The 27,490-nt window shown below is 42.6% G+C and overlaps 1 protein-coding gene across 2 annotated transcripts in view; it reads left to right on the top strand.

The window, feature by feature from the left end:
- The first annotated feature begins 13,516 nt into the window (after positions 1-13,516).
- CTSC (cathepsin C) overlaps positions 13,517-27,490 on the top strand; it is a 45,523-nt gene continuing 31,549 nt past the window's right edge. The window contains exons 1-4 of one of the 2 annotated variants that reach the window (XM_059708194.1): positions 13,517-13,792; positions 15,516-15,661; positions 21,512-21,596; positions 23,194-25,877. In XM_059708194.1, coding sequence (XP_059564177.1) covers positions 13,618-13,792; positions 15,516-15,661; positions 21,512-21,596; positions 23,194-23,204 — 417 coding nt within the window. In that variant the 5' untranslated portion in view covers positions 13,517-13,617 and the 3' untranslated portion in view covers positions 23,205-25,877. Of the gene's footprint in view, positions 13,793-15,515; positions 15,662-21,511; positions 21,597-23,193; positions 25,878-27,490 lie in introns of those variants that run through there. The other variant, XM_059708192.1, reaches the window with a different exon arrangement.

The following is a 27,490-nucleotide window of genomic DNA, read 5'->3' on the forward strand; positions in this document are numbered from 1 at the left end:
TTAACTTATCCATTAAATTGTGGTAATTGTAAGGTGCTCTTAACCTTTCTCCCCATCTTTTCCCCCTGAATTCTATGAGCTTTCTTGGGGTGATTTTCTCTACTCCTATTATGTCAACTCTCATTTATTTGGTGATGACTAAAATAAATTTTTTTAAAAAAGTATTTAGTGAAAAACCAAGATGGCGGCATAGGTAAACACCGGAAATTGCTGCCTCGCACAACCGCTTCAAAAAAACAACTAAAAGACAAAACGGACATCATCCAGAACCACAGGAAGGCTGGCTGAGTGGAAATTCTACAACTAGAAGGAAAGAGAAAAGCACACTGAGACTCAGAGGAGGTGCGGTGTGGAAGTAAAGTACAGAGGTACGGAGGTGCATGCGGAAAGGGCTGGCAACTCAGGACACGGCTGTCTTTTTCAATCAGGAGGGAAACACAAGCTCCCAACTGCTCTGAATGCCAGTTCTGGGCGAGTCTCTGGGAACCCAGACTCATACAGGGAGAAACTGGACTGTCTGGCAGCAGGCGGAACTTGAGGTCGGCTTTCTCTCAGAGGCGCCTGCAGCAATTACCGCAGAACAGTGAGACCCGGGTCCTCTTAGGGCAGGCTGAGGATCAGCCATAGTTGTTTGCTCCACCCTGTTAATTTCCTGAGATCCCACCCCACCCAAGCTGTGCACAGAGGCTTTTGTATATGAATGCCCTGGCCCTTTGCAATCAAAAATTACCTAACTGCAGCTGGGTCAGAGAGACCCTAAACATCCAAAAAGAAGGCCGAAGGCTCCACAGCAGCTTGCATTGCTTCACAACTGGGCCTCAGCTAGGCACCTCCAAACTCCATACAAAGAAAAGGAATCTGCAGAACTCTCCATAGCTCCTGCGGGGTAGCCTCAGACAGAGGCTAAATTAGCACCACCTCAGATATCAAAGAGCCAGTATACCCAGTGGTCAGAGTGGACCATCCAGATTACAACTCCTCAGATCCATAAGGGACACACTCAGGGGGCAGACTCAGTGAGCACCAAAGCCCCACTGAAGCAAGTCTTGCCCCATAAGGGTGTCTTCAGCACAGAAGTTCTCCCACCATAACCACAGCTGATTCTCACAGCCAATTGGCCTGGAGGTCAATTCCTCCCAGTGATACCTACAACAATCAAGGCTTAACTACAACAAGACTGTGCACAAAGCCCACAAAGGGGTGCACCAAGAGTGTCCATCTCAGGTAATTGGGGAGGCTGAGCCACTGGGCCCTATAGGACACCTAGCACACAAAGCCACTCTACCAACACAGGGAAGCAGCCAAAATGCGGAGACAAAGAAACAGGTCACAAATGACAGAAATGGAGGAAAGCAAACTACTGGATATAGAGTTCAAAACCACACTTATAAGGTTTATCAAGAATTTTCTAGAAACCGCCCATAAATTTAGTGAGACCCTCAAGGATATGAAAAAGGACCAACTAAAAATTAAGCATACACTGACTGAAATAAAAAATATTATACCGAGACCCAACAGCAGACTAGAGGATCGCAAGAATTAAGTCAAAGATTTGAAATATGAAGAAGCAAAAAACGCCCAACCAAAAAAACAAAGAGAAAAAAGAATCCAAAAATATGAAGATAGTGTAAGGAGCCTCTGGGACAACTTCAAGCATACCAACATCCGAATTATAGGAGTGCCAGAAGAAGAGAGAGAGCAAGATATTGAAAACCTATTTGAAGAAATAATGACAGAAAACTTCCCCTACCAGGTGAAAGAAATAGACTTACAAGTCCAGGAAGTGCAGAGAACCCCAAACAAAAGGAATCCAAAGAGGACCACACCAAGACACATCATAATTAAAATGCCAAGGGCAAAAGACAAAGAGAGAATCTTAAAAGCAGCAAGAGAAAAAACAGTTAGTTACCTACAAGGGAATACCCATACGACTGTCAGCTGATTTCTCAACAGAAACTATGCAGGCCAGAAGGGAGCGGCAAGAAATATTCAAAATGATGAATAGCAAGAACCTACAACCAAGATTACTTTATCCAGCAAAGCTATCATTCAGAATTGAAGGTCAGATAAAGAGCTTCACAGATTAGAAAAAGCTAGAGGAGTTCATCACCACCAAACCAGTATTATATGAAATGCTGAAAGGTATCCTTTAAGAAGATAAATAATCTGATGAACAGAATAAACTGGTGATTATAATAGAATCAGGGACATAGACAAGGAAGTGGACTGACAATTCTCTGGGGGGAAGGGGAATGGGGAGTGCAGGAAGAGACTGGACAAAAATCATACACCTATGGATGAGGACAGTGGCGGGGGTAAGGGCAGAAGGTGGGGTGGGAATTGGGTGGAGGGGAGCTATGGGGGGAAAAAAGAGGAACAACTGTAATAATCTGAGCAATAAAGATTTAATTTAAAAAAAAGTATTCAGCCAATACCTAAGGCAGTCTGGCCACCTTGCAGCTATTCTCATTGCCTGCCTGTGTCTTGAACAAGTAGATGCCCGATAAACATCTGTTGAATTACTGAGTGAACCCTCCCCCGAATCTTACACCAATATTTCCAGCTTATTACCAGACATCTCTGCTTTAATATCCCATAGGCACTTCATACACATGTCTCCATTTGCTGTTATTTTCTTCCCAAACACCTATTGTATTGTAATTTCCTCTTGCTTAGTGGCTGCAACACTAGTGATCTATAAGAATAAAAGCAGAATATGCTAATTAGACCAGACATCCAGGACGAAGCCAGGGCTTCGAGGGAAGCCCGGGTCCCAGGTGCCAGAGGGAAGCCGTTGCCAGCAGCCAGGGGGAGGAAGGCCTACTCTTACATGAATTTCATGCATCGGGCCTCTAGTGTGTTGAATAAATATTTATTGAATAAATACAATTTTGTGGTTAAAGAAGCATTATACTTCCTTCATTATCCATGGATGATCATTTATTCAAAATATCTGCCTTGAGGCTGCAGGCTTAGATAGAATTTTCAGAGGAAAGGGTTATTGTGGGAAATATATGAATAGGCAGAAAGCATGTTTCAAAGGAGATACAATATATTTACATGGAAATACAACAAATAACACAGCAAGTAAATTACTAAGAACAAATGATTAAATAACTAAGAAGTTTATTAGAAGGAAATTACATTGAGATATTTCAATCACTTTTTCAGAAGTAAAAGATGTAATAGACAAAAAAACTAAGTATAGAAAGACTTATTTCAGTCACACTGAGTATATATCAAAGTTCTCTTGAACAGAGAAAATGTAATTTTTATATGTTTATTTTATCAAACTGAACCATAAATTTTACCACAAAATAAAAGGTGAATGGCCCTAGCTAGTTTGGTTCAGTGGATAGAGTGTTGGCCTGTGCACTGAAGGGTCCCAGGTTCGATTCTGGTCAAGGGCACATGCCTGGGGTTGTGGGCTGGATCCCCAGTAGGGGGTGTGCAGGCGGCAGCCAATCAGTGGTTCTCCCTTATCATTGCTGTTTCTATCTCTCTTCTTCTCCCTTCCTCTCTGAAATCAATAAAAATATATATATTTTTAAAGGTGACTGGATAAAGAAGGTGAAAGAAATAGCCACAGAACATATGTGGATACTCCATGAACATGCACAATAATTTATTTGGTAAAGGCCAAGGAAAGGGGATGTAGGGGAGGAGGGAGGACTCCTACAATAATGTCAGCTGATATTTTACAGGCCATATTCTTAGAACATAATTTAATAAAGTACCTGTCAATATAAGAAACACTCAAACCTGTAGAGAGAATTTTTGTGAATTTGAGTCAAATTGACAACAATTGTCAGGAAGCAAAGTTCTAACAAATTGAGAAAATGCTCCAAAGAATGGCAGTTTTGCCTAGAGTAGTGGTTCTCAACCTTCCTAATGCCACGACCCTTTAATACAGTTCCTCATGTTGTGGTGACCCCCAACCATAAAATTATTCTCGTTGCTACTTCATAACTGTAATTTTGCTACTGTTATGAATTGCAATGTAAATATCTGATATGCAGGATGTATTTTCATTGTTACAAATTGAACATAATTAAAGCATAGTGATTAATCACAAAAACAATATGTAATTATATATGTGTTTTCTGATGGTCTTAGGCGACCCCTCTGAAAGGGTCGTTCGCCCCCCAAAGGGGTCACGACCCACAGGTTGAGAACTGCTGGTCTAGAGGGTTGAGGGGGGCAGGTAGATTGTGAAGGGCTGGGTGCAGAGATGTGGTGGGAGAGGACAGTTGACTGGACCTGGTGAGAGAGAGGTTATCTTTATTAAGGCATAGATTGAGATTGAGGAGTATTTCCTCCTCCTGGGAGAAATCAATACGTACATGCTAAGATTCTAAGAAATCTCTGCCTAAAGGTTATATGGGAGCAGATGGAATGAGTAGGAAATGGTGAGTGTCTGTAAAGGGTCTAGTTGAAAGGTAGTAGGCTGAGATTTTGAAAACTATTACAGGTTGGTTGGTTCTTGACCCCAACCGTTTGAATAGTTTCAGAACTCTGGGGAGGGGACACAGAAAGGTTGTTGGGGATTAGGGACTGAGAGGGTGACCCCAGTGTCAATGAGAACTTTGACTAAATAAGACCCTAGGTGATTAACTCTTAAAAGGGGAAAAGTCCCCATTGAATCCCTGGAACGTCTCATCCCTGATCTTGTTTAATAACTTTGGATCAGACTGCCTTATCCAGATTCAGTTGGAGCCATCACTTATATTTGAGGCAATCCCTTTTAAAATGTCCAGGTTTTTGCAAAAGAAACAAGAGGCAGACCTAGCTGGTTTGGCTCAGTGGATAGAGCGTTGGCCTGTAGACTGAAGAAACAAGAGGCAGGGTTTTGATCTGGTGTCTGGGGAGAAGTGGGGGTAGGGGAATTATTTAATTATTGAAGTTACAAGGCCATTAGTTTAGCCATTTTTTCCTGCAAGTCTAAGATTCCGGCACTTTGAATTTCTTTGTTTTTTTTCGGTAGTCTTTTCTAGTGGTTGGCTAGTGAGGCAATTTCATGGCGTCTTTTTGCATTCCAAGTGAGGTCATGTTGTTTTAAAAAAGTACCAAGGGGCTCATAAAGACCCACAATAAAGCTGGGATTGAATAAGTTCACAGTTTAGTCATTAAGGTTCTTCGGTTCCAGAATCTTACTGGAAAGTTTACTCAAAATAATTGAAATAATCACTGCTTCTAGGCCAGTGATGGCGAACTCATTTTTTTGGTTGATTTTTCTTTGTGAAATGGCATTTAAATATATAAAATAAATATCAAAATATAAATCTTTGTTTTACTGTTGTTGCAGATATCAAAAAATTTCTATATGTGACACGGCACCAGAGTTAAGTTAGGGTTTTTCAAAATGCTGACACGCCGAGCTCAAAAGGTTCGCCATCACTGTTCTAGGCCCCCATGGCTATGGAGGGAATACAGGTGAATGCAAGAAAGCAGGAGCATAGCCAGAGGAACAAGAGAGAGAGAATTCCTTTACCTAAGATTTTAAACTTAGAAAATTTTACATACTTGCAGTGAATGGACTGGTGGTTCCCTGGGGAATGTGAAATGGCAGCTTACTGGTAAAGCTGCCTAGATGACTAGGTTTATAATGTTTGGCCCTTTTTTCTTCTTTTTTATTACTATTAATATTAATAACTAGCTAATTACAATTCTAACAAAGTCATTTCTGTTATCAGAGGAAGATACCTGCCACTTTTATATTTTATTTTACTTTTTAAAATTGATTTTATCTATTTTTTATTTTTTAAATATACTTTTATTGATTTCAGAGAGGAAGGGAGAGGAAGAGAGAGATAGAAACATCGATGATGAGAGAGAGTCATTGATCAGCTGTGTCCTGCACAGCCCCACACTGGGGATTGAGCCTGCAACCCAGGCTTGTGCCCTGCCTGGGAATGGAACCATGACCTCCTGGTTCATAGGTCAACACTCAACCACTGAGCCATGCTGACCAGATTACATTTAGTAATTTTAAAATGAAATGTGTAAGTAGCTTATTGTATGTGAATTTCATTTCAGAATATTAAGAGGTTTCTTAAAAGTGTCCTGAGACCCAATTTCCAACATAAGCGGGGCATTCTTCCATACCAACTAGTAATTTCTTAGACACCAGCAGAGTGTCTGAGAATTCAACTCAATTTTGACACCATCTAACAGGATACAGAGTCTGATTCCATAGGTAAAGGGCTCAGTCCCATAAGAACTCCCTCCACTTTAGTAGCCAGTTTCAAGCCCAGGTTGTTACCTGACTTCCTGCCAATTGGCTATATAACTCAGAGGTTTCTAGGATCCCCTCCCTAGGTTTGATTAATTTGCTAGAATGACTCACAGAACTCAAGGAAACCAGTTTACTCACTAGCTTTTTCGTTTATTACAAAGGATATTAAAGGGTATCAGGCACCAGCCCGATGAACAAATACATACAGGGCCAGATCTAAACACAGAGGCTTCTGTCCTCTTGGATCTTGGTCCTGGCATGTGGCACGTGCACAAGTTCTAGTTCCCACTGTGGGAGCTCTCCCAACCTCCTCCTATTGGTGATTGATTTGACTTCTAGCCCCTCTCTCCGCCCTGGAAATCAGGGAGTGGGGTAAAAGTTTCTTACCCTCTGCCCTAACCGGTTTGGCTCAGTGGAGAGCATCGGCCTGCGGACTCAAGGGTCCCAGGTTCGATTCTGGTCAGGGGCATGTGCCTTGGTTGCGGGCACATCCCCGGTGGGGAGTGTGCGGGAGGCAGCTGATCGATGTTTCTCTCTCATCGATGTTTCTAACTCTCTATCCCTCTCCCTCCCTCTCTGTGAAAAATCAATAAAATATATTTTAAAAAAAACTTTCTTACCCTCTGTGCATGATTGGTTCCCCTGGGATACCAGCTCCTCCTCCCCCGTCCCTTCCTAAAGTGCTTTGCAATGTCACTCTTATTAACATAAACCCAGTTGTGGTGGAAGGGCTTATGATGAGTAACAAAGAACCATTTCACCTTTAGGGCTCTGAAGCTTTTTCAGGAACTGAGAAGAGATCAAATATTCTAACAAAAGATGCTTCCATTGCTGTCATTGCTCAGGAAACTTCAGTGGTTTGGGGAACTATGAGACAAGAACTGTGAATGAAAACCAAATATATCTGAGAAATATAATTTAGTCATCTGAATGATCAAAAAAATATATATATATATGGGCAATATTGCAGCCTCTATAAAATATTCATTATAAAAATAAAACTATGGATATGAGCAGTTTGAGAATCACTAATTTATCTCCCCCTCCCTTAATGTAAAGAGGGCTAGTATTTTATTTTTAGAGAATACCTTGCTGATTAATTAATAGATAATTAGAAATAAAATGATTTGAAAATTAAGGTACATGAATGAGGTTTATTCTTGAATCTCAGTAACTGGCTGTGTGACATTCATCAACTTATTGTTATCAGTAATAGGCAATTAGACAAACTTGAGCAGAGCAAGTGTTAGGGGCAGAAATAGAATATAGGGGCTAGCTACAATGATAAGAAATATTAACCATGCTCTGTACACTGTCATTGTTCTGTCCTGATTAAAGAAAGCACATTCTAACCCGGCTGAGAGTTGTATGCCCTGGCACATGGGAGCTGACTTTGGAATGCAGTCCATCCTCTTTTCCGAGAGCGGCCTTCCATTATGGAAAGATTTACAACCTTGTGGCAGAAACAGTCTAGTCCAGAGGCTCCTGCCCTCTGCAACCCCAGCCCCTATTGCCTCTAATCTGGTCCAGGAGGTGACTAGAGGCACCTGCCCTCTGCGACCCTTCTGCCCACATTGCCTGTAACCTGTGACCATTATACCTTGCCTACGTTACCATGCCTGTAATTCTTACTTTCCCACATATTCTTTACTCTTCTACCTAACCTAATATAAGCTGCTGGCTTATGGGGAGGAGCAGAACAGAATTTTGTGGATGACCTGCGGCTCTCCCATACTGCAGGCATTGTTGGAATAAACACACAACCCTGTCTCTCCTTCATTCACTCAAGTAGTGACAGGCAGCCCAGAACTATTGGTTGTCCAGTTGCACAAGGACAATGGGCCAGGCACAGAAAGTCACCAGGATGGAGAGCCCCTAGTGCTTAGCAAAGGGCAGAACTGGAAAAACAAGGACTTTGCCCTTAGGGTTTCGCTGGTCACGCAGTTTGGTCCCTCCAACTTTTTATATCCCTGGTCATGTAGTTTAGATCCCGACTTTTCCTCCCTAATGATAACACCTAGGCCTCAGTTGTCTTTTAGCAGCCAATACCGGACAAGTGACACTATAGTTGCCTCACTTGTTTGATTTTGCACCAGAAAAGCAGCAAAACCAGACAAGTGATGACATGGCTGCATTAACTAATGACCCCCTGCCTTCGGAGACCACCAACCTGAGAGCACACCTGGAAAGCTGATGAATATTCTACTGAAACCCTTCCCTGAGACCTCCCCTAAGATTCCCCACCAGCAAGAGAGAAATAAGGACATAGGACCCAGTGGTGTTCTGGGGAACGTGCCCATCATTCCCTCCCCCCTCTCCTTTCCCACAGGCATGCATCCCTTAACCTCAAAGACCTCATGAGACCAGCAGCCAGGGAGCAGTGGCCGTGGCAGCTCATTCCAGGCTAACCCCTTTAACCTGTCTCCAAGGCAGCCTTTTCTCTGATTTCCCAGTGAGCCAAAGCAGATTAGCCTAGACGAGTGGTCGGCAAACCGCGGCTCTCAAGCCACATGCGGCTCTTTGGCCCCTTGAGTGTGGTTCTTCCACAAAATACCATGTGTGGGCGTGCATGTACAGTGCAAAGTTGACTTAACACTTTAAGTAAAGTTTATTAAGTTAATTTTAGGGAACGTTGTGGAGTGAAAGAAGATGTAGTGTCGAGGATTGAGAAAGGTATGTTGAGATGGTTTGGACCAGGGGTGGGCAAACTTTTTGACTCGAGGGCCACAATGGGTTCTTAAACTGGACCGGAGGGCCAGAACAAAAGCATGGATGGAGTGTTTGTGTGAACTAATATAAATTCAAAGTAAACATCATTACATAAAAGGGTACGGTCTTTTTTTTTTTTTTTTCGTTTTATTCATTTCAAACGGGCTGGATCTGGCCCGCGGGCCGTAGTTTGCCTACGGCTGGTTTGGACATATAGAGAGGATGAACGAAAGGCAAGATGAGTGTGGATGGGAGAGTTGGAAGGGGTCAACCTCAGCGAACGTACCTCAATCAGATTGAGGACGTTTTTAGCAAAGGCCAGCTTATGAGTACCCTAATTAAGTTAATAACAATATACCTACCTATATAGTTTAAGTTTAAAAAATTTGGCTCTCAAAAGAAATTTCAATCATTGTACTGTTGATATTTGGCTCTGTTGACTAATGAGTTTGCCGACCACTGGCCTAGGCCCTCCTGTTGCTTCTTCTATGCTAATCCCTTCCTTATTTCACTTCCCTGAGTGTGCTTTTGCTGGGGCCGATAAATTCTTGCTTGCTATGCTGCACTTTGTCTCTTGACTGAAATCTTTCCTTCAAGAAGACAAGAACTGAGGTCTCGTCGTGGTTTCGCTGGTAACATCTCGATCTCCATTTTCTGATGTTAAATAGTATCCATTAGACTAAGAGGTCTCCAAGATCATTTTTTTACTTACCATTCATTGAATAAAGATTTTTTTTTGAAAAAAATTTATTTTATTGATTTTTTACAGAGAGGAAGGGAGAAGGATAGAGTCAGAAACATTGATGAGAGAGAAACATTGATCAGCTGCCCTCTGCACACCCCCTGCTGGGGATGTACCTGCAACCAAGGTACATGCCCTTGACCGGAATCAAACCTGGGACCTCTCAGTCCGCAGGCCGATGCTCTATCCACTGAGCCAAACCGGTTAGGGCAAGACTGTTTTAAACTTCCCTCTAAGTTAACTATGCTACTTTGACTACACTAATAAATTTCCAACACACTGTTCAGGTCTTCAATAGATATATTTAAATATAGTTTTTATTGATTTCAGAGAGGAAGGGAGAGGAAGAGAAAGATAGAAACATCAATGATGAGAGGGAATCATTGATTGGCTGCCTCCTGCATGGTGGGGACTGAGCCTACAACCTGGGCATGTGCCCTTGACTGGAATCGAACCCAGGACCTTTCAGTCCACTAGCCCACACTTTATCCACTGAGCCAAACTGGCAAGGGCCAGCTCTTCAATATTGATGTCTAGTAAAAGTTTTAATGTTTGAACAACCAATGACACACTTTTCCAGGGAACCAGGAAGGCAATGCTACTCTGTCAATGTATCACTAAACTGTAAGTGTGTTGTGGACGAAAGGGGCCACATGCTGACCTGACAAGCTCAGGAGAGGCCTGCATGGCAGCCTAGCAGACTCAGAGACCTAAAATAACCACAAAGGATGGGCTGAAATTAAACTTTAACTAAAAGCAGTTATGGTGGGCAGTTATGTCCTAAGCCAGTATCTTCACTGACAAGATCAACTTTGATCCTTACTGAGCCCATTTGCCTTTTTGCCTCTAAGATAACATACCCTTGAAATGTCTGGGTAACTTGTAACTTCCCTTTTTCTGGAGCCCCTGGGGCATAACCAAATGTTCTGGGCGCCAGGACAAATACTACAAATTCCTTCATTACCATGTTAATTGATCCGGCACCCACCTAAGTATGTGTCCATCATTTTACTTTTTATCCTATCACAGTGGTTTCCCTGCTTTGCTTAATCCCACCTCCTTAAATCTGTCAGCAGTGAATTTCATGTATAAATACGGATGTAACCCTGCCATTCTCCGGAGCACTATCTCAATTCGTTGAGATTCTGCTTCCTGGCATATGTCGACAGTTTGGCTCAAATAAACTCACAAAAACTTCTTTACAGGTTTCAATGGTTTTTTTACGTTAACAGTGTTAATTTTATGATGCCAACTTTTTACCCTGAGTAAAAGGCAATACAACCGAAAAGTAGGGTGTTGTTGCCTACATTAGAAAGCATGTTCATTTCTGAGCTTTCAAGTGCAACTCCTCTTGCCAAATGGAATTTGGCTTTTAGGCCTAAAAATCAAGATAATGTTTAGTGCATTTAACACCCCAGGATACTTCCTGAGTGCTTTCAAGCCAGAATCTCAGGAGACAGTGGTGAATAATGTATACTTGCTCTCTTTGAAAGCTTGTCATCTGTGGAAAGGTGGACCTACAAATACTTATTTTAACCAGTGTAATGAGGGCAAAATGCATGTGCCCTAAAAGTCAGGGACACAGACAAGTCTGTCTGGCTCATCACTTGTCCTTGGTGCTGGCTCAGGGCCTGACACCTGATAAACTCTGTGCAGGAAAGGAGCCCCAACTTCCAACAACAGCCAATAAAGTCAGAGGAGCTCTCAACAGAAAAGGGTGATATTTAAACTGAGCAAGGGAAACAACAGACAGAAAATAAACTGAGCAAGGAGGCATCTGGAAGTAACATGTAGAGGAAGAAGACAGTTTCTCTACCCTGAAGGTGATCCGGGAATTTTCCCTGGGCAGGATGGCTTCCCTGGATTCTTTGTCCGTGGGAGTTGAAGAATGAAACCACTGACGGAAGATGGTATAGTAAAGGTGAAAATTTATTGCAGAACAAGTACAGACTCCCACGTGGGGAGGGGGAAAGAGTCCCACTGAGTTCCTTAACCCCTCTCATCCCGTTTATAAAGGCTGCAGGTTTTTTTGTGCCTCGATATCCCCTCTGATTGGCCACTATTCCCCTTTGATTTGGTCACTATAGCAACTCCAGAGCTCCAAGGTCAAACCTCACCTGGGACAGGTAAGGTCCTCCTTCCTCATTGTTCTCCCATTCCCTCTGGACTCTTCTTTCTCCCTCTTTGAATGAGGGGCTGCCTTCCCTTTATTTGTAAATGTGTATCTTCTGCCACTCCCAACTCCCTTGTCTTATGGAGATGTAACTGCTGCCTCTTCCAACTCCCTTGTCTTATGGAAATGTACCCTTTTGGAACTTTGTAGCCCCGTATTGTTGTTTTCCCCCCATGGACCCCCAATTCTAAAAATTCCCTAAACCTGCCTATTTTACCCCTAAAAATTCCTATTTCAAAGGTTCTTTCCCTAAACTAATAATCAAATAGACATTGGCTAGAGTTACAAAAGAAAATAATTTAATTACCCCATAACATGAGAGAGTCCGAGACCCCACGAAAGGTTCAAAGACAGAAAGGCAAAATGGGTATGTATGACATTCTGAGCTAGGAACGAGGTAAGGTGACGACAGAGCTTTCAAGGGTCATCACAAGATGATAAGAACAGATGTTTAGTGATTAAAAATTTGCTCTGCCCTCAAATAGGGCAAAAGAGGTTATGTCTGATCTCTTTTTATGGGCAAGGCCCCCAATTCAAGTCTTTTAGTTAGTTAATGGAGGGGCAGATGTTTCTTTTGAGCCCGCAGCTAAAATTGCCTTTAGCTAAAAAAAAAAATCTGCATATCACTGAGGCATATATTGGGGTGGATCTTTCGGAACCCCCACAGGTGCTACCTAATAATTATGGAATTCAGACTGGCACATTGGGATGCTGCTCGTAAAACCAGCCTTCTCCTACCAGCTCCCTTCCTCACCCTGGACAAGTTACTTCCTCTGCCTGGGCCCATGCTTTTCAGCAGAAAAAAGAGAAGGGGTTGAGCAATATAATCTCTGAGCTTTTGTGCGTGTGTGCGCACCCAAGTGTGCACTAAATCCTATAAAATTTGCAGGGAAAACAAAGACCACTGGGACACAAAAACTGCAAGCTTGCACCACAACTGAATTCTCTGATGGGTCAGAAGCAAATGACATTAACCGGAAACCAAACAAAACGAAGCCAAAAGAAGGTAGTGAAAGTTTCGGAAAACGGAAGGAAGAGCAGTTCTCAAACAGCTGCGGCGGCTGGGGGTAACAAGTTAAATATTCTGAGAAAAAAACCAAACAAAAAACCCCTCCACAAAACCTACAGCCTTGAGTTGGTGAGGACAAAGTGAAGGAGACAAGTAACACTCCACTTACTAGATCTTTCTTTTTCTGGGACTTTTTCTCACCTCTGTCTCCCCCACCTCCCTTCCCTCTGTCTGTCAATGTCTGACCTTTGTCCCTGTCACCCCAGTTCCTTTGTCCCTGCCACCCCAGTGTCTGTCCTTCTCTCTCCCTGTCTCTCTCCAGCTCCCTTCCCTCCTCCCGTCCCCCCTCCTCTCTGCTGGCGTGAGTACATTTCTCTCTCTCTCTCTCTCTCCCCCTCTCTCTCCCTCCCTCCCTCCCTCCCTCTCGTGTGCCCCGCTTCTCAAGAAGGAAGTCTGGGTCTCGTGCGGACCCACTGTGGCTCTTAACTCCTATTTTGAGTCGTCCCTTGGCAATTAACCTTACCCCGGGCTCACCCCAAGCCCAGGGTGCAGGCGACCGGCGTGCTGGCTCCCAGCTCCTGGCCCAGGTGCCCAGCCGCCCCTCCCCCTCCGCCTGAGACCAGGACCGAGACCCCGCCCCGCCCCGCCCGCGGAGGTTTCCGCCCTCCGGTTATTTTAAGGCGGGCGGTCCGGGCCGCCTGATTCCTCTCGCTGCCCTCCAGCTCCCTGGCCACGCGGCTGCCGGCAGCATGGGTCCCCGGCCCCGCGCCCCGCTCGCCGCCCTCCTGCTGCTGCTGCTCTGCGCCGTGGGCACCGTGCACGGCGACACACCTGCCAACTGCACCTACCCCGACCTGCTGGGCACCTGGGTCTTCCAGGTGGGCCGCGGGGGTTCCCAGCGCGAGGCCAACTGCTCGGTGATGGGTAAGCCGCCGCGTGCCCGGACTCCTTTGCCGCCCCTGAGCCCCGCTCCGCACAGCGCCCACCGAGGAGCACACCTGCTGGAGGCGGAACACTGGCTGGCCCTGGGCCCGTGGGATGCCCGCTCCAGCGCCAGGGCTGCCAGGGTCGCCGGGGCCCAGTTGAGCTGCTGAGAACTTCTAACTTCACCTTTTCTTGGTTCTTCCCGGGGCTTCTATACTTTCTAAAAAGACTGTCTTTTCACTCCCCTTAATTTGCTGTTTTCTGTTTTGTTTGTTTTTCGGTTCGGAAGAGAGTTCAGACCTTGCAATCTTAATTATCCCCCATCCAACCTGTAGGATTGTGTGTGTGTGTGTGCGCGCGCGCGCCAGTGAAATCTGAGCTCAGACACTCAAGAATATACAGCAAGAAAAGTTTTCTACTTATATCCAGTGGTTTTTACTTAGATGTGTGTTGATGCTACTAGTCTGAGACAACTTCTGTACTGTCTTATGTATCCTAGGGGTGTATATAAAGTTTGTAGGGTTTTTTGTTGTTGTTTTTATTTTAATAACTCTTTAGCAATTAATTATATGTATTTGGAAATGCCTAGAGCCGAGCACAATGCCTGGCTCAGGGAAGGCACTCAATAAATGTGTAGTGTGTGAACACACTGGATAGTCCACGTGCCCTCAGATAACGTGGTCACACCAATGACAAGGAGTTTAGTGAAGGGAGAAGAGAAAACACTGTCTTGGACAGAAGTGGCACTTTTGTTCTGCCCAAGCACTTAGCAGCCTGTAATGAGTGAAACTGTGTCAGCTGCACTTTCCTTGTCAGCAGAACAAGGATTGCCAGGTGATCTGTCTCTAAAACAGACGGATCCAACTTGTCCAACATCCGGTGACTGTGGCATTGCATAATCCTGTGCATTTTAACCATCTGCTCTTTTAAAAAGTTGCTGTTGGAGGTGAGAACTTGCACCATTTGGGCACATGCCATGAGCATTAAAACCAGCCACGGAAAAACTGTCTAAAGTGTGGAACCCTGCAGGGGGTACCGCAGAGCCCTGTCCAGGCAGCCTCTGTCTATAAACTATGCCTTCGACTCTACTGTAATGATTGAAGGCACCCACATGTCTGAGTCCCGTCTTCCGAAGTTTAAAAGTTTGGTTCCTGTCAGCACACATGAGCTTCACGGGATAGAACCCTGGAGTTTGCTGCATCCCTTGGAAGAATGCAGATTCTGAAGTTGTGAACTGTGGAGAAAGAAGCCCCATTTCTTCGTGGAAGAGATCATCTCCTGTGTTCTTGTGACTGGTGGCAGGTCTTTTATATGTTTATGTTTCCAGTGTTTGGCTACCATTTTGTCTTCCCTTCATTTCCACCTGTCATTTTCGGCATCCCCCATTTTTCATTTTCTTCCGCGGAAGATTTTCTTCAGTCTTTGGATGCCCTGGCAAGTTCAAGGCTGTACTTTAGGGGGTCTCTCTGCCTGCTGGCCTTTTTCTATCTTTTGAGCCCTCACTTCACAGGCGTGCGTGACTGGGACCCCCTCTGGAATGATGTATACAGAGGGAGGCAACAAGGTGGGAAGTCTTGGTATCTTCACAAGCCAGATTGGCTCAAAAAATCGGTGGCCCGATTTGAAAGGAAAGCAGTTTAAAGATGATGGGAGTTACAGGGGAGGTTTTCCTGCCATGGAAGTACAGATAATTTTCCATTGTTGGGCATTTTCTTTTCTTTAGGACCACCAGAAAAGAAAGTCGTGGTGCACCTTAAGAAGATGGACACAGCCTATGATGACTTGGGCAATTCTGGCCATTTCACCATCATTTACAATCAAGGCTTTGAGATTGTGTTGAATGACTACAAGTGGTTTGCCTTTTTTAAGGTTAGTTTTGTTTAAAAAATGCATTCATGATTACAGTTATTTAATATCAGTAGACCCTCAGAATTTTAATTTAAGATTAAGAAGATAACCAGAATTGATGCCACTTTTCCCAAGAGAAATTAGGCGGTGCAATTTTGACAGTTTATTTAAAATTATGATTTCAGTAGATTAAAAAACCTGATCTATATTTGAATACGTATAATCCATCTATATTTAAATGTAAATGTTGCTTTAATCACTTGTCTTTGTACTGAATCTCCAGGAAAGATATGGATATTATAAAAAAAAATTTCAAGTAATTATGCTTTTCTATCATTGTTTGTTCTGAGAAATTGGCCTAAGTAACTCATTGAAGTAATATGATATACTAAGTACATTAATGTGAATAATTTATTTGACTAAAGTAAGACAGAGATAGAGAATATCGAGTTACTCCTTTGGCTAATTAAAGTAAAAAGTTGTCCACTAAAGTTCTCTCAGTAGGAAGAACTTTTTTTAATCGGCACCCAAAGATATGTTTATTTTTTTGGAGTGAGTGGAAGGGGGGTGGGGTGGGGCCATTGATTGGTTGCCTCTTTTTTTTTTTTTAAATATATTTTATTGATTTTCTACAGAGAGAAAGGGAGAGGAATAGAGAGTTAGAAGCATCCATGAGTGAGAAACATTGATCAGCTGCCTCCTGCACACCCCCTACTGGGGATGTGCCCGCAACCAAGGTACATGCCCTTGACCGGAATCGAACCTGGGACCCTTGAGTCCGCAGGCCGACGCTCTATCCACTGAGCCAAACCGGTTAGGGTGATTGGTTGCCTCTTGTAAGCTCCCTGACTGGGGTGCCCTGACCAGGAATTGAACCCGCAACCTTTCGGTGTATGGGATGATTCTCCAACCAACTGAGCAACGCAGCTGGGACCATTGTCCATTCTTACGTGCTAACACATTGCTCCCAGTTGCAGGCAGACTCCAGGGTAAAACAGTTCAGCATGGATTGTAGTCCAGCTATCCTGCTGCAGCTGGAAATTTTCCTATTGGCAGATTATGAAATGGTTTAAGTAAATTGAAACCACAAGCCTGAGGCTAGCTGTTTCTCATTTTAAATTGAGTATAAATAAAGACAGACTTTCCCATGGGGTAGGGTTTACAACCTTTGGAACATCTGGTAAGAGTTAGGCAATTTTAGGAATTCATGGGAAAGTGGGAGAGTGACTCTGTTAATGACGATAAAAGACAAAGTACCAGCAAAAGACTAACTTTTAAATTTATTGTGATTTTTCTTGTGTTGTGATTTAATGCCTAGGATATGTTGTTAAATCTGAACCAACTCTTTCTTTGAATAATAACTCCATATATATATATATATGTGTGTGTGTGTGTGTGTGTGTGTGTGTGTGTGTGTGTGTGTGTATGTAATTTCTTTAATAGTAAAAAAGAAAATAGGAAAAAATTGTCTCTCTTCACCTGGATTGGCTGGTATGCTACTCAGCTGGCAGGAACTGTCTATCCATGTTGGCTATTGAGGGTCAAAGTCCATTTTGTTAGTTGAAGCCCATGGTCGACCAGTTATTAAATATTACCTCTGGATACTATGTATTTTTAAAAATCATAACAGTATTTATATGAAATTTCAAAAATATACTTTTATTTATTTCAGAGAGGAAGGGAGAGAGAGAGAATCATTGATCGGCTGCCTCTTGGGGATCAAGCCTGCAACTCTGGCATATGCCCTTGACTGGACTCGAACCTGGGACGCTCCAGTCCACAGGACGACACTCTGTCTACTGAGCCAAACCAGCTAGGGCTTATATGAATTTTTAAAACTGTAGTGCATATGTAGTAAATATAATTCAATCTGATTAGAATTCTTGGTTTGCATATTCCTGAGCCTCGGGCTCTGCAGACTTCTTATAGGTATCCTATTACAGCCCTTCAATATTTTTTGCTTCCAGGTTGAGAATTCCTATGGAATTGGTGCACAAGAAAAGAGATAGTCAAGACAGTTGTTACTGTGTATCATTCTCCCCTCCTTCCCTTTCCCCTCCCCTCCCCCCTCTTTTTTTTCTTGCTTGACACATAATAGACACTTAGTTCATATTTATTTTAAAAATGAACTGAAGTGGAATTCAGTTGAGAAAAAGGTTGAATAAATTATATAAGTGCAAGGTGGAAAGCAGTATATAAATAGATGAGTAAGTAGTTTTACCCATTTGGCTTAGAAAAGTTTTCATTCTTTACTTCTGTAGAATTGGAGAAACTGGTGGGGAAACTTCTAAAGTCAGCATTTCATTGCTTGACTCCTAATCTGAAATAGACAAGGGCAGTTTCCCTCCATCAATATTTTTCCGTCAGTTTGCTCTCAGCTTCCATAGTTGAGGGCTGGTGGGGGCAGAGGGGACAGCTGGTAACTGAAGGAGCACTCAGACCACATGTTTGCATTTCTTTTTAAGTCACTGTGTAAGCAGATTTGGTCTTTCCCCATAGCCTCAGACATTAGTAGCAGGTCAAGAGAAAAACTACTGGTTAGCATCAAATAACGTTATAAGTGTTCTCAGTCGTACATGGGAAGAGCCAATACAGGTGGGGCAAAAGTAGGTTTACAGTTGTGACTATGCGAAAGTTTATTCTTGTATTATGTATTAATTATTGTATTATTTTCCATATGAACAACTGTAAATCTCAACTGTAAACCTATTTTTGCCCTACTGTAGGACAGAACCCTAACTAATTATCTGCTTCTGGATGGTATTCTCTTACTAGGAATAAAAATAGGAAGCCTGTTCTGCTACTGATTTCAGTATATATATATATATATATTTTAAATGTGCATTTGACCAGAACCATTATCAGAAACATGTTTTTTGTTCCTGCTGAAAAATCAACCCCTCTGACTGGTCAGTAGTTAGGACTGGTCTTAAAGATGGTAATATCAGTAAGCAGAGTAGACTACACATACGATGCTAGTTTTTAAAATGTCTAGCATAAGCAGTTCCAGATAAATATCCTTTGCAGAGTGGTAAAAGCTTATCTGTTTTGCAAATCTAACTGAAAGATATGGGGAGCAGAGTTTTAAAACTTTTAAGAAAAATGATAGGGTGGAATTGATTTTAGATAGCAGGAAAGTCATGCACTTTTGGTGACACTGGTTGACACAGAAAGCTTGCTGGGTTTCACCATAAACACCAGGGTTTTTCCTACTGTGGTGTTGGGAAACCATGCGGGGTGGGTAACTCAAGAAAAGCACAAACTATTTAATGAGTAAAGCACATGAGACTTTTCCCTACAGACTTAGAGAGTATCTCCCAAATAAAGATTGATTTATTTTTTTTAAGTGAACAATGATCAAAACGTAACCAGGATTTTGTTCAAGTTTAAGTGTCTCACGGAAAATACAGCATCCGGCCACTCAACCTGTGGCTGTGACAGAAGTATCTCAACCTGTGGGTTGTGACCCCTTTGGGGGTCTAATGACCCTTTCACAGGGGTCGCCAAAGACCATTGGAAAATATATATAATTACATATTGTTTTTGTGATGAATCACTATGCTTTAATTATGTTCAATTTGTAACAATGAAAATACATCCTGCATATCAGATATTTACATTATGATTCATAACAGTAGCAAAATTACAGTTATGAAGTAGCAACAAAAATAATTTTATAGTTGGGGTCACCACAACATGAGGAACTGTGTTAAAGGGTCTCAGCATTGGGAAGGTTGAGAAGCACTGTGCTAGATTATGCTGAGCTCCTGATGCACGCAGGGCATTCTGGGAGGCTCCTGCTCCACCCACTGCTCTGCTCCCCCAGGACCTCCTGCAGCTCAGATTTCCAACTTTGAAGCAATTGCAATGCCGCTTCTATTGCTAGGAACTCCCTTCCACAAGTTGTCCTTTTTCCGGCCTCACTTGGAAGATGAACATTTTCTAATGACTTTTGAGGTTCCTGTGTCTTTTTTTATCTTGCTTTTTATCTGCTTGGTAATCTTTTTTTTTTTTTTTTTTTTCCATGTGACTTCAAGCTAGATCAAAGCTTGGCAGGAAGTGAACCTTGACTCTGACACTTGGTGCATAGTTTGAGTCAGGCGGAAAGCATGATGTAAAAAATATTCTTACAAGATACTTTCCCTTCTCAAGTTCCTGTAGACATTCAGTTAGCTGAACACTTTATGGGGGTTACGATTTCAAATGCATCTAGGGCCCACCCAGGCAGGCACCTAAACATTTGAAACAATCAGAAGTAATTAGACCTATGGCAAAATAGAAACTTTCTTATAGGTCTCCATTTCAATCTTCTTTTCAAACAATATGCTGCCCAAGAGAAAATACAATACCGTCTTGCGGGCCAGTTTCTAAGACTATCAGAGTTTACTAGCATTTACCATTGGGTTATAGTTCACACTCCAATAAATTTGAACCCTTAAAAGTACCTGCAGATTAAAAGCAGCCAACTTCTTATAAAATTACAACATAGCAAAACAAAACCATGTAAAGGACATTTAATTATGGTTGGCTTTATGTGATGGATAAGTTACAATTTTTCTCCTTTATGCTTTTATATTCTTTGTTCACTTTTTACGATTAGCTTGTGTAAAGATTCTTCTCTATGTACTCTCCTACCCACCAAATTGCCCAATGGAAGGAAGTCAGATGAAACAAACCAAACTCCAAAGAATATCCTCAAGTTGAATAGGTTTCTAAATTTTCACTGTTTCTCATTTCACTTTCTCTGAGGCTGGAAAAGAGAGCTCAGATTTTATTTTGAAAATTAAAGCTACTCAAGGGCTGAAGAAGGTGTCTAGAAAAGAAACTAGACTCATTGTGGCTGAAAATTTTATTTGGTGATAGTCAAGCAAACTTCATTGATTTCTAATTGAGTTTCGCTTTGGGCCCAGCAGTCTTCATAGAATTGTAAGCTAAAAAAGATTACCATAGTGTTTCTTAAGCAGGTTGCTACTTAGAACAGAGAAATTTGAAAATCTTGGGGTGTTTTGGAAATGGTTGGTGAAATCCATACCAGAGGATTTATTTGCCCATTTTGTGTGCCCAGTGACTTGTAAGTTTGTCACAACAGCCAGAAATGTCAACCATGTGTTTCCACGTAAAGCAGCGGTTCTCAACCTGTAGGTCGCGACCCCTTTGGCGGTCAAACGACCCTTTCACAGGGGTCACCTAAGACCATCCAGCATATCAGATATTTACATTACGATTCATAACAGTAGCAACATTACAGTTATGAAGTAGCAACGAAAATAATTTTATGGTTGGGTCACAACATGAGGAACTGTATTTAAAGGGCCAGAAGGTTGAGAACCACTGAAAGGATTTGAGAATCTACCATTTTTCTCACTGTGCTTTCTGGGTTCATTTTAAAGATGTAACAATTTAGCCTTTAGAATACTTTTTATTAGGATAGGTTTACTTGTTTCAATGTAGAGTCAATACACAAATTAGGATATTTTTTAAAACCATCTTGGAGTTTACTTTTTTAAAAAATTTGTTTTATTTTTATTGATTTCAGAGAAGAAGGGAGAGGGAGAGAGAGAGAAACATTGATGATGACAGAAAATCATTGATTAGCTGCCCTCCTGTATTCCCCCTACTGGGCTCGAGCCCACAACCTGGGCATGTGCCCTTGACTGGAATTGAACCCAGGACCCTTCAGTCTGCAGGCCAGTGCTCTATCCACTAAGCCAAACTGGCTAGGGCATGGATTTTACTTTTAAGTATATTTCAATTCAGGGAAGGAATGAGAAGTTTAACACTTAATGCATGCCTAACTATGTATTTTTGTTTTCTTTCATGATGTTTAATTTCAACATAATGACTCAGTTTCCCATTGTAAACTCTTCGTAGGATGTCACTGATTTTATCAGTCAGTTGTTCATGCAGCTGGGAACTGTGGGAATATATGATTTACCATATCAGAGGAACAAACTGGGTGAGCTCCATTGAAATATTTTTAACTTTTCTTATTAAAAGCAAGCGTCCCTCCTCCTGGTGGCTTATGCACATTAATCTCTATTTATCAGGGAGATGGAGAGGAAACTGCAAAGATGATGGTTTTCTTGGAGATTTGTAGATTTCTTGCTTGAGCCTGCTGACTTGCTGCCTTTTTCATGCCTGCACTATTTTGTGTGAGTGAGCTTTTACTTTAACATGTTCTGTGTGCGCACATCAGATGAGCTCTTCCAGGAATGATACTTATAACATAAATAGACATGAACCCCAAAAGGTAAAGACCCAGTTAAGAAAAGATTGACTGTAAGTCCAGTTCAAATCCTTGAAGTAGCTGTGCTCCCTTGGTTTGTTCATTTTTTCCTTCTTAAAAAGACTCACGAGGGAACCATGCCAGGCCAAGGCACCTGAAGGCTGTCTTCCGTTAGAGAAGGTGGCTCTTCCAGAGACATTGAGGTGCTTGTCCCTTATTCCTGTGATATGTCACCCATCTTTTAAATAAACTGTGGACTGGAAGAAGAGGATATTTGTCACTCTGTACATTCTCACACTTGCACAATAGATGTTCAAATCATCGCTCGTGCTGGACCCATTCATTTAAATGTCCAGAATTTTGATGGAAAAAGTGGGTGGTTAGAGAGTCAAGTTGACAGGGACTTTCCTTGCATTTTAACATTTCCCCCCCTTTCCCTTCCTCTTGTACTTAGCTCTGAAGTACCAAAGCGAGGTATGAAAAATGGAACTGGCTAAAGCCTTTTATCCTATGACAGCATTTTCCAAAAATTGTTTAATGGCCCAGCAGTGGTCCACAAATCTGCCAGCTAGGATTGCTCATTACGTATGACATTTCATCTGGTTACGCTTTAAGGATCATTCCAGGCAGCCACTAATAAGAGATCAAAATGAAAACTAGAGCTGAAACCAAGAAGCTGTTTCTTCTGAGTTCTTTTCGGTCACTGAATAATTTTCTTTATTTCAGAACTCCTCAGAATCTTTACTATAATACATGATGATAGTTTAGGAGAAAGATATAATAGGAAATAGGAAGATATAATAGGAAATTGTTTGTTTTTACCTTACAAAAAAGTAAAGTATTCTCAATGCAGTTGATGCACTCCTGGCTTAAAACTCTCCCTCTCCCTCCTAATGATTGAGACAACAGTAAAAAGGACAGTCCCTGGTATTTGTTCTTAAATGATAAGTAGCCCATAACCTGGAAATAAGGATCTTCGCAGCACTAAGCCTGCGTTTAGAATTTGTAAGGTATACATGCTAATGTACCTAGGTTGCCAGATTAGCCTGTTTCTTAAGTACATTTCCAAAGTGTATGAGGTTTGTACCGTGGCCGTTAATTTCAAATGCATCTGCATGTGCCTCTTAAGCCTGTTGACTGCATTGGGCAATACCTGTTGCTTCAGCTTTCAGCTTTTGAGAATGGCAGCTTTTGGCGAATGTCTTACACAGCATTAAGAAAGCCCGCACAAAAACCCAGCATCGGGTATTTTTTTTTTACTTAAGAAATTAATATGGTTAAGCATTGTGAAGAGACAGTATTAACTCCAGTTTTTATTGTTTTGTAGTTATTACATAGAGCATCTGTTGAGGGGCTCTTTTAAAACCACAGCCCCAAACAGGCTTTGGGGCTGAGAGGCTGAGCAGCATGCCGCACTGGACCACCTACCTCTAACCGCTAGCGGAGGCCCCCGGCAGCCACAGAGCCCTCTGGAGTCTGTCTGTGCATGTAGAATGCAGAGGAGGCCTGGGGACCTACCTCCAAGGCAGCTGCCCTCCTGAACGTTTCCGTGGAAAGCAGCCACCACCATTTTGGAATGTGAACCGCCAGAGACTGCTCTACAGGAGAAAGAAAAACTGTTCTGGAAGTCTTAGGTGGCTTTACCATGCACCCTTGAGTAAAAGGAACACTGTGCAACCTAAGTTTTTTCCTCTTTTGAACACTCTCCTCTTGAGGGACCCCAGCATCCATCGTAAGGAGAAAATAAGGCCTCCGGATATCTTGAGATGCGCAGATATGTTATTGGTGGGAAGATGGTCCCTTGGAAGAGGCTTTTCTGAGGGAAGCCATCTGCCGAAGGGTATCTTTATGTTTTCATTAGGTGCCAGCCTTGTGCTAAGAATTTGAGGTACTTTACCTTTCAGAAACCCTATAAAGTACACACCACTAGCTTCCTTTCCTAGTTCGGGGTAGTCTCATGTAGTCACAGCTGAAGTGATAAATGATCAGGGCTAGTCTTGCAAACCTAAGAAGCATTTCCTTGTTCTGTGCTCTGAACATTTGTTTTGATGATGGAAGGAGAGAAGATTGGGTGGGTATGAAACGGCAAATATATGTGAAAGAAAAGCCCTTTCGCAAGTACTTGGGGTCACATTTGGGTAGACTTTCTGGCGAGTCCCAGTCCGTAAACATCACAGATGTTAGTTTAATGGAGTAGAATGTTCACTGCATTGGCTCCTGTTGAGATTTTAGGAGAAGAGTTGGCTTGAAGCTTAGGTTTCCTTTCCAAATGAGGCGACTCACTTTCTTTCCCAAGCCAGGGTCCTGTCAGTCAAGACCAAAATAAATAAAAAAATTACCTTCTACTTCCCTTTGTAGTCCCTCAAAGTGGAAAAGGAGAGCTTTGTAATCTTCAAATTAAGTACAACTTAAGTACCTTTGCCAAGTTCTCTTCTCTTAATACCACTATTGTTCACACCGATTGCTATCATTTAGCTCTTTCCTGCTGAACAATGGACTAGTTTCCTCCTCAGGTCAGAGCTGACTAATATCAGCCTTGGTAAACCGAACATGGGGGCTCCACCTAATTCATATTGTCTGAGAGAACTTCCCTCCTGCATCCCAGCTTGAATGGAGGAGTCTTTCCCTAGGTAGCAGGTTGCCATCATTACACTGTGAGCTCAGATAACTCCTTATACTACCTGAGAGGTCCTGATGGTCAGCAGCTCTGGGAAGGTGATATCTTATAAAGAGGAAGTAACGGTACAGCCGACTACTACCTGGATATTTTCTTCCATCCTACCTCCGGACCTGATCGCCCGTCTTCACTCAGGGCCTTCATGCCACCTCTGTGAAACCCTCCCCCGCTCTTTCTGTTGGTGGGAGAAATGCCATTATTTTGGTTCTCATTGTGCTACACAGGTCCGTCCGCTCAGGCAGTACTAACCCTGCTGTAATGGGATGATGTGATAGCATGTCTTCACCTTTTTCCAGACTGAGCATCTCTTATTTCCCTGGATATCGTAAGCACTCGGTGCACATAGAAATAAGGGGTTGGAAGGTTAACCATGCTTCTCTTGTCCTTTCAAAGATTTCTCACAAGTAATACCAGCTTACAAAATAAATCAGGGATAGTACTATGTTTAGAGTTTGGGTTCTCTACTCTAAGATGTGTCAGGTTACCTGTTTCCAGAGTCCTGAGAGAGTTGTATGTTTTCAAACAGATTTTCAGGATGTAAATTGTGACGAAGCAACCAATATGTGTAAAAATGTATTATGGAATTTAAAATCACCTCTAAAGTAATTTGTTTGTTTCTCTGAGAGTAACTGCATCTAAACCAGGGGTGGAAAACGTCTGGCCTGTGGCCTTATGAGGCCAGCAAAATCATTTGGTCTGGCCCTGCCAAGGCATTGGGGATGAGTTAATTAAATGTTTGCCCAAATATAGCAGGGTACTTTTAAAGTTGATAACTTTGAATGGCCCGCAAACGATGTTATAAATATCCAAGTGGCCTTGGCAGAAGAAAAGGCTCTTTATTGTTAACCTAAACGTTCGTTTTGATTATGGAAGAAGAGAAAATATTTGGTGGATATGAAACTGCAAATATATGTGTTAAAAGGCCGCATGGGCCGGGCTAACATGGCTCAGTGTTTGAGCATTGACCTATGAACCAGGAGGTTATGGTTCGATTCCTGGTCAAGGCATATACCCAGATTGCTGGCTTGATCCCCAGTATGGGGCATGCAGGAGGCAGCCAGTCAATGATTCTTTCTCATCATTGATGTTTCCATCTCTCCCTCCCTCTCCATGCCTCTCTGAAATCAATAAAAATATATTAAAAAAAAAAAAGGCCACATGGTATAATACTGCTTAGCATTCTCTGTTGTAATTGCCTGCTTGTCCTCTCCTCTGGGCTTTAAACTCCATGACGGCAGAGATGAACTCTGTATTACCATTTTATTCCCTCTGTATAGCACAATATGTGGAAATAATAGGGCTTCAATAAATATATATTTGTACAATCAAGAGAATTGAATATGTCATTGTGTTGTCCTCTTGTGTTATGGATGTTTCTGGACATATTGTTGCCTTTGAGTCCTCTGAGCCTGTGGTGGACCCTCAGGTCTTATTTGTAGAATGACTTTAGAAAATAGATGAGGTTTTCACATTTTATTCTGTTTATGTTTTAATTTTTGTGTGAGACTACAGAGGTCAAGATAGGACTCAAAGTTAAAAAGAGTAGACTTTCAGAATGACTAAAAACTAAGTTAGCTGTCAGGGGAATAGCTTTGTGACTGCAGTGGTTCCCCAAACCCTGGAGAATCAACTAGCCTGGGATGCGTAGAGTACAACATAAGGAATATAGTCAGTAATCATAATAATAAAGAGCTAATATGCTAATGGTTGGGAAGCCATAATGTGTAACGACCGATCGCAAGAGGCTGCCTGTGTGTGCACAGCGGGGCGTTGCTCTAGAAATGGGGTGGAAGCAGAGAGGCGCCCAGAAGAGGTGGGACCATCCTGTGCCCAGGAGGGCAGGGGTGAGAGCCTGTAGCGCCCCCCTCACCACTCCTTCACCACCCACCGCTTGCACTCAGAGCGCCCCGCTGCCCAACTGCCAGGGGAAGGAGCACAGCACAGCAGTGGGGAGGCTTCCACGCTCTCCTCTGGTGGTGTTGCTCTGGAGACGGAGACGGGGCTGAAGCAGGGAGGCGCCCGGAGAAGGCTGGACCAGCCCGAGGCCACTTGGACTGAGGATGGGGCTTGAAGGGGCCAGAGAAGGCCAGAGGAGGGGTCAGGGGCTGGGCCAGGTGCACTGGAGCTCTGTGTGGAGAGGTTCGGGTGTCAAGGCAGGGCAGCGGGTAGGTGGGAGGGGCCACGCGATTTCACTAGCTGGGCTCCTAGTACTGTAATAACTATGTATGATGTCACATGAGTACTAGACTTTTGAGGTGACCCGAAACTAATATACTACTGTATGTCAACTTTAATTGAAAAATAAATTTAAAATAAAAAGTTCATGAGCAAATAAGTGATGAATAAGCCAGGGAATTTGGCTACTTTGCTGAGTGGTAAATTGCTCTGTTTTCTTTTTCACTAGTTCTCGATCATGTATTTTGGCTCCAACTGATTCTCTTTTCAGGACTAGAAATAAATTTATGACCCACCATTTTTCCATGTAAATCTAGCTTCTAATTCCTTCAGTTAAATGCTGGAAGTTATTTGCAAATAATGTGAACAGTTTCATAATTCATTAAAATTCAACAAAAACAATGGTTAAGTCCACTTAGTAAGCAGAAAACTAGAGCAAATCCTTGAAACTAACATAGGGAAGTTTGTTTCTTTAGAAGAAAGACTTACTTTTGCCTGGCCAGAGGGACTCAGTCAGTTGAGTGTCATCCCATGCACTGAAAGGTTGTAGGTTCAATTCCTAGTCAGGGCACATACCTGAGTTGCAGTTTGATCCCCGGTCAAGGAGCATAAGGAAAACAACCCATTGTTCTTTCTCTCTTCTCCCCTGCCCCTCCTTTCCTCTCTATTCATGTCCTCCAGTGAAGATTAAAAAAAAGATGCTGTACTCGGGTGGGTTTGGTAGAACATCAATTTAGTAAAATGTGCCTTGCTCTCTCTTGTTGCCATCTAA

This window comes from Myotis daubentonii, chromosome 9 (genome assembly GCF_963259705.1).
Source record: "Myotis daubentonii chromosome 9, mMyoDau2.1, whole genome shotgun sequence".
NCBI lineage: Eukaryota > Metazoa > Chordata > Mammalia > Chiroptera > Vespertilionidae > Myotis > Myotis daubentonii.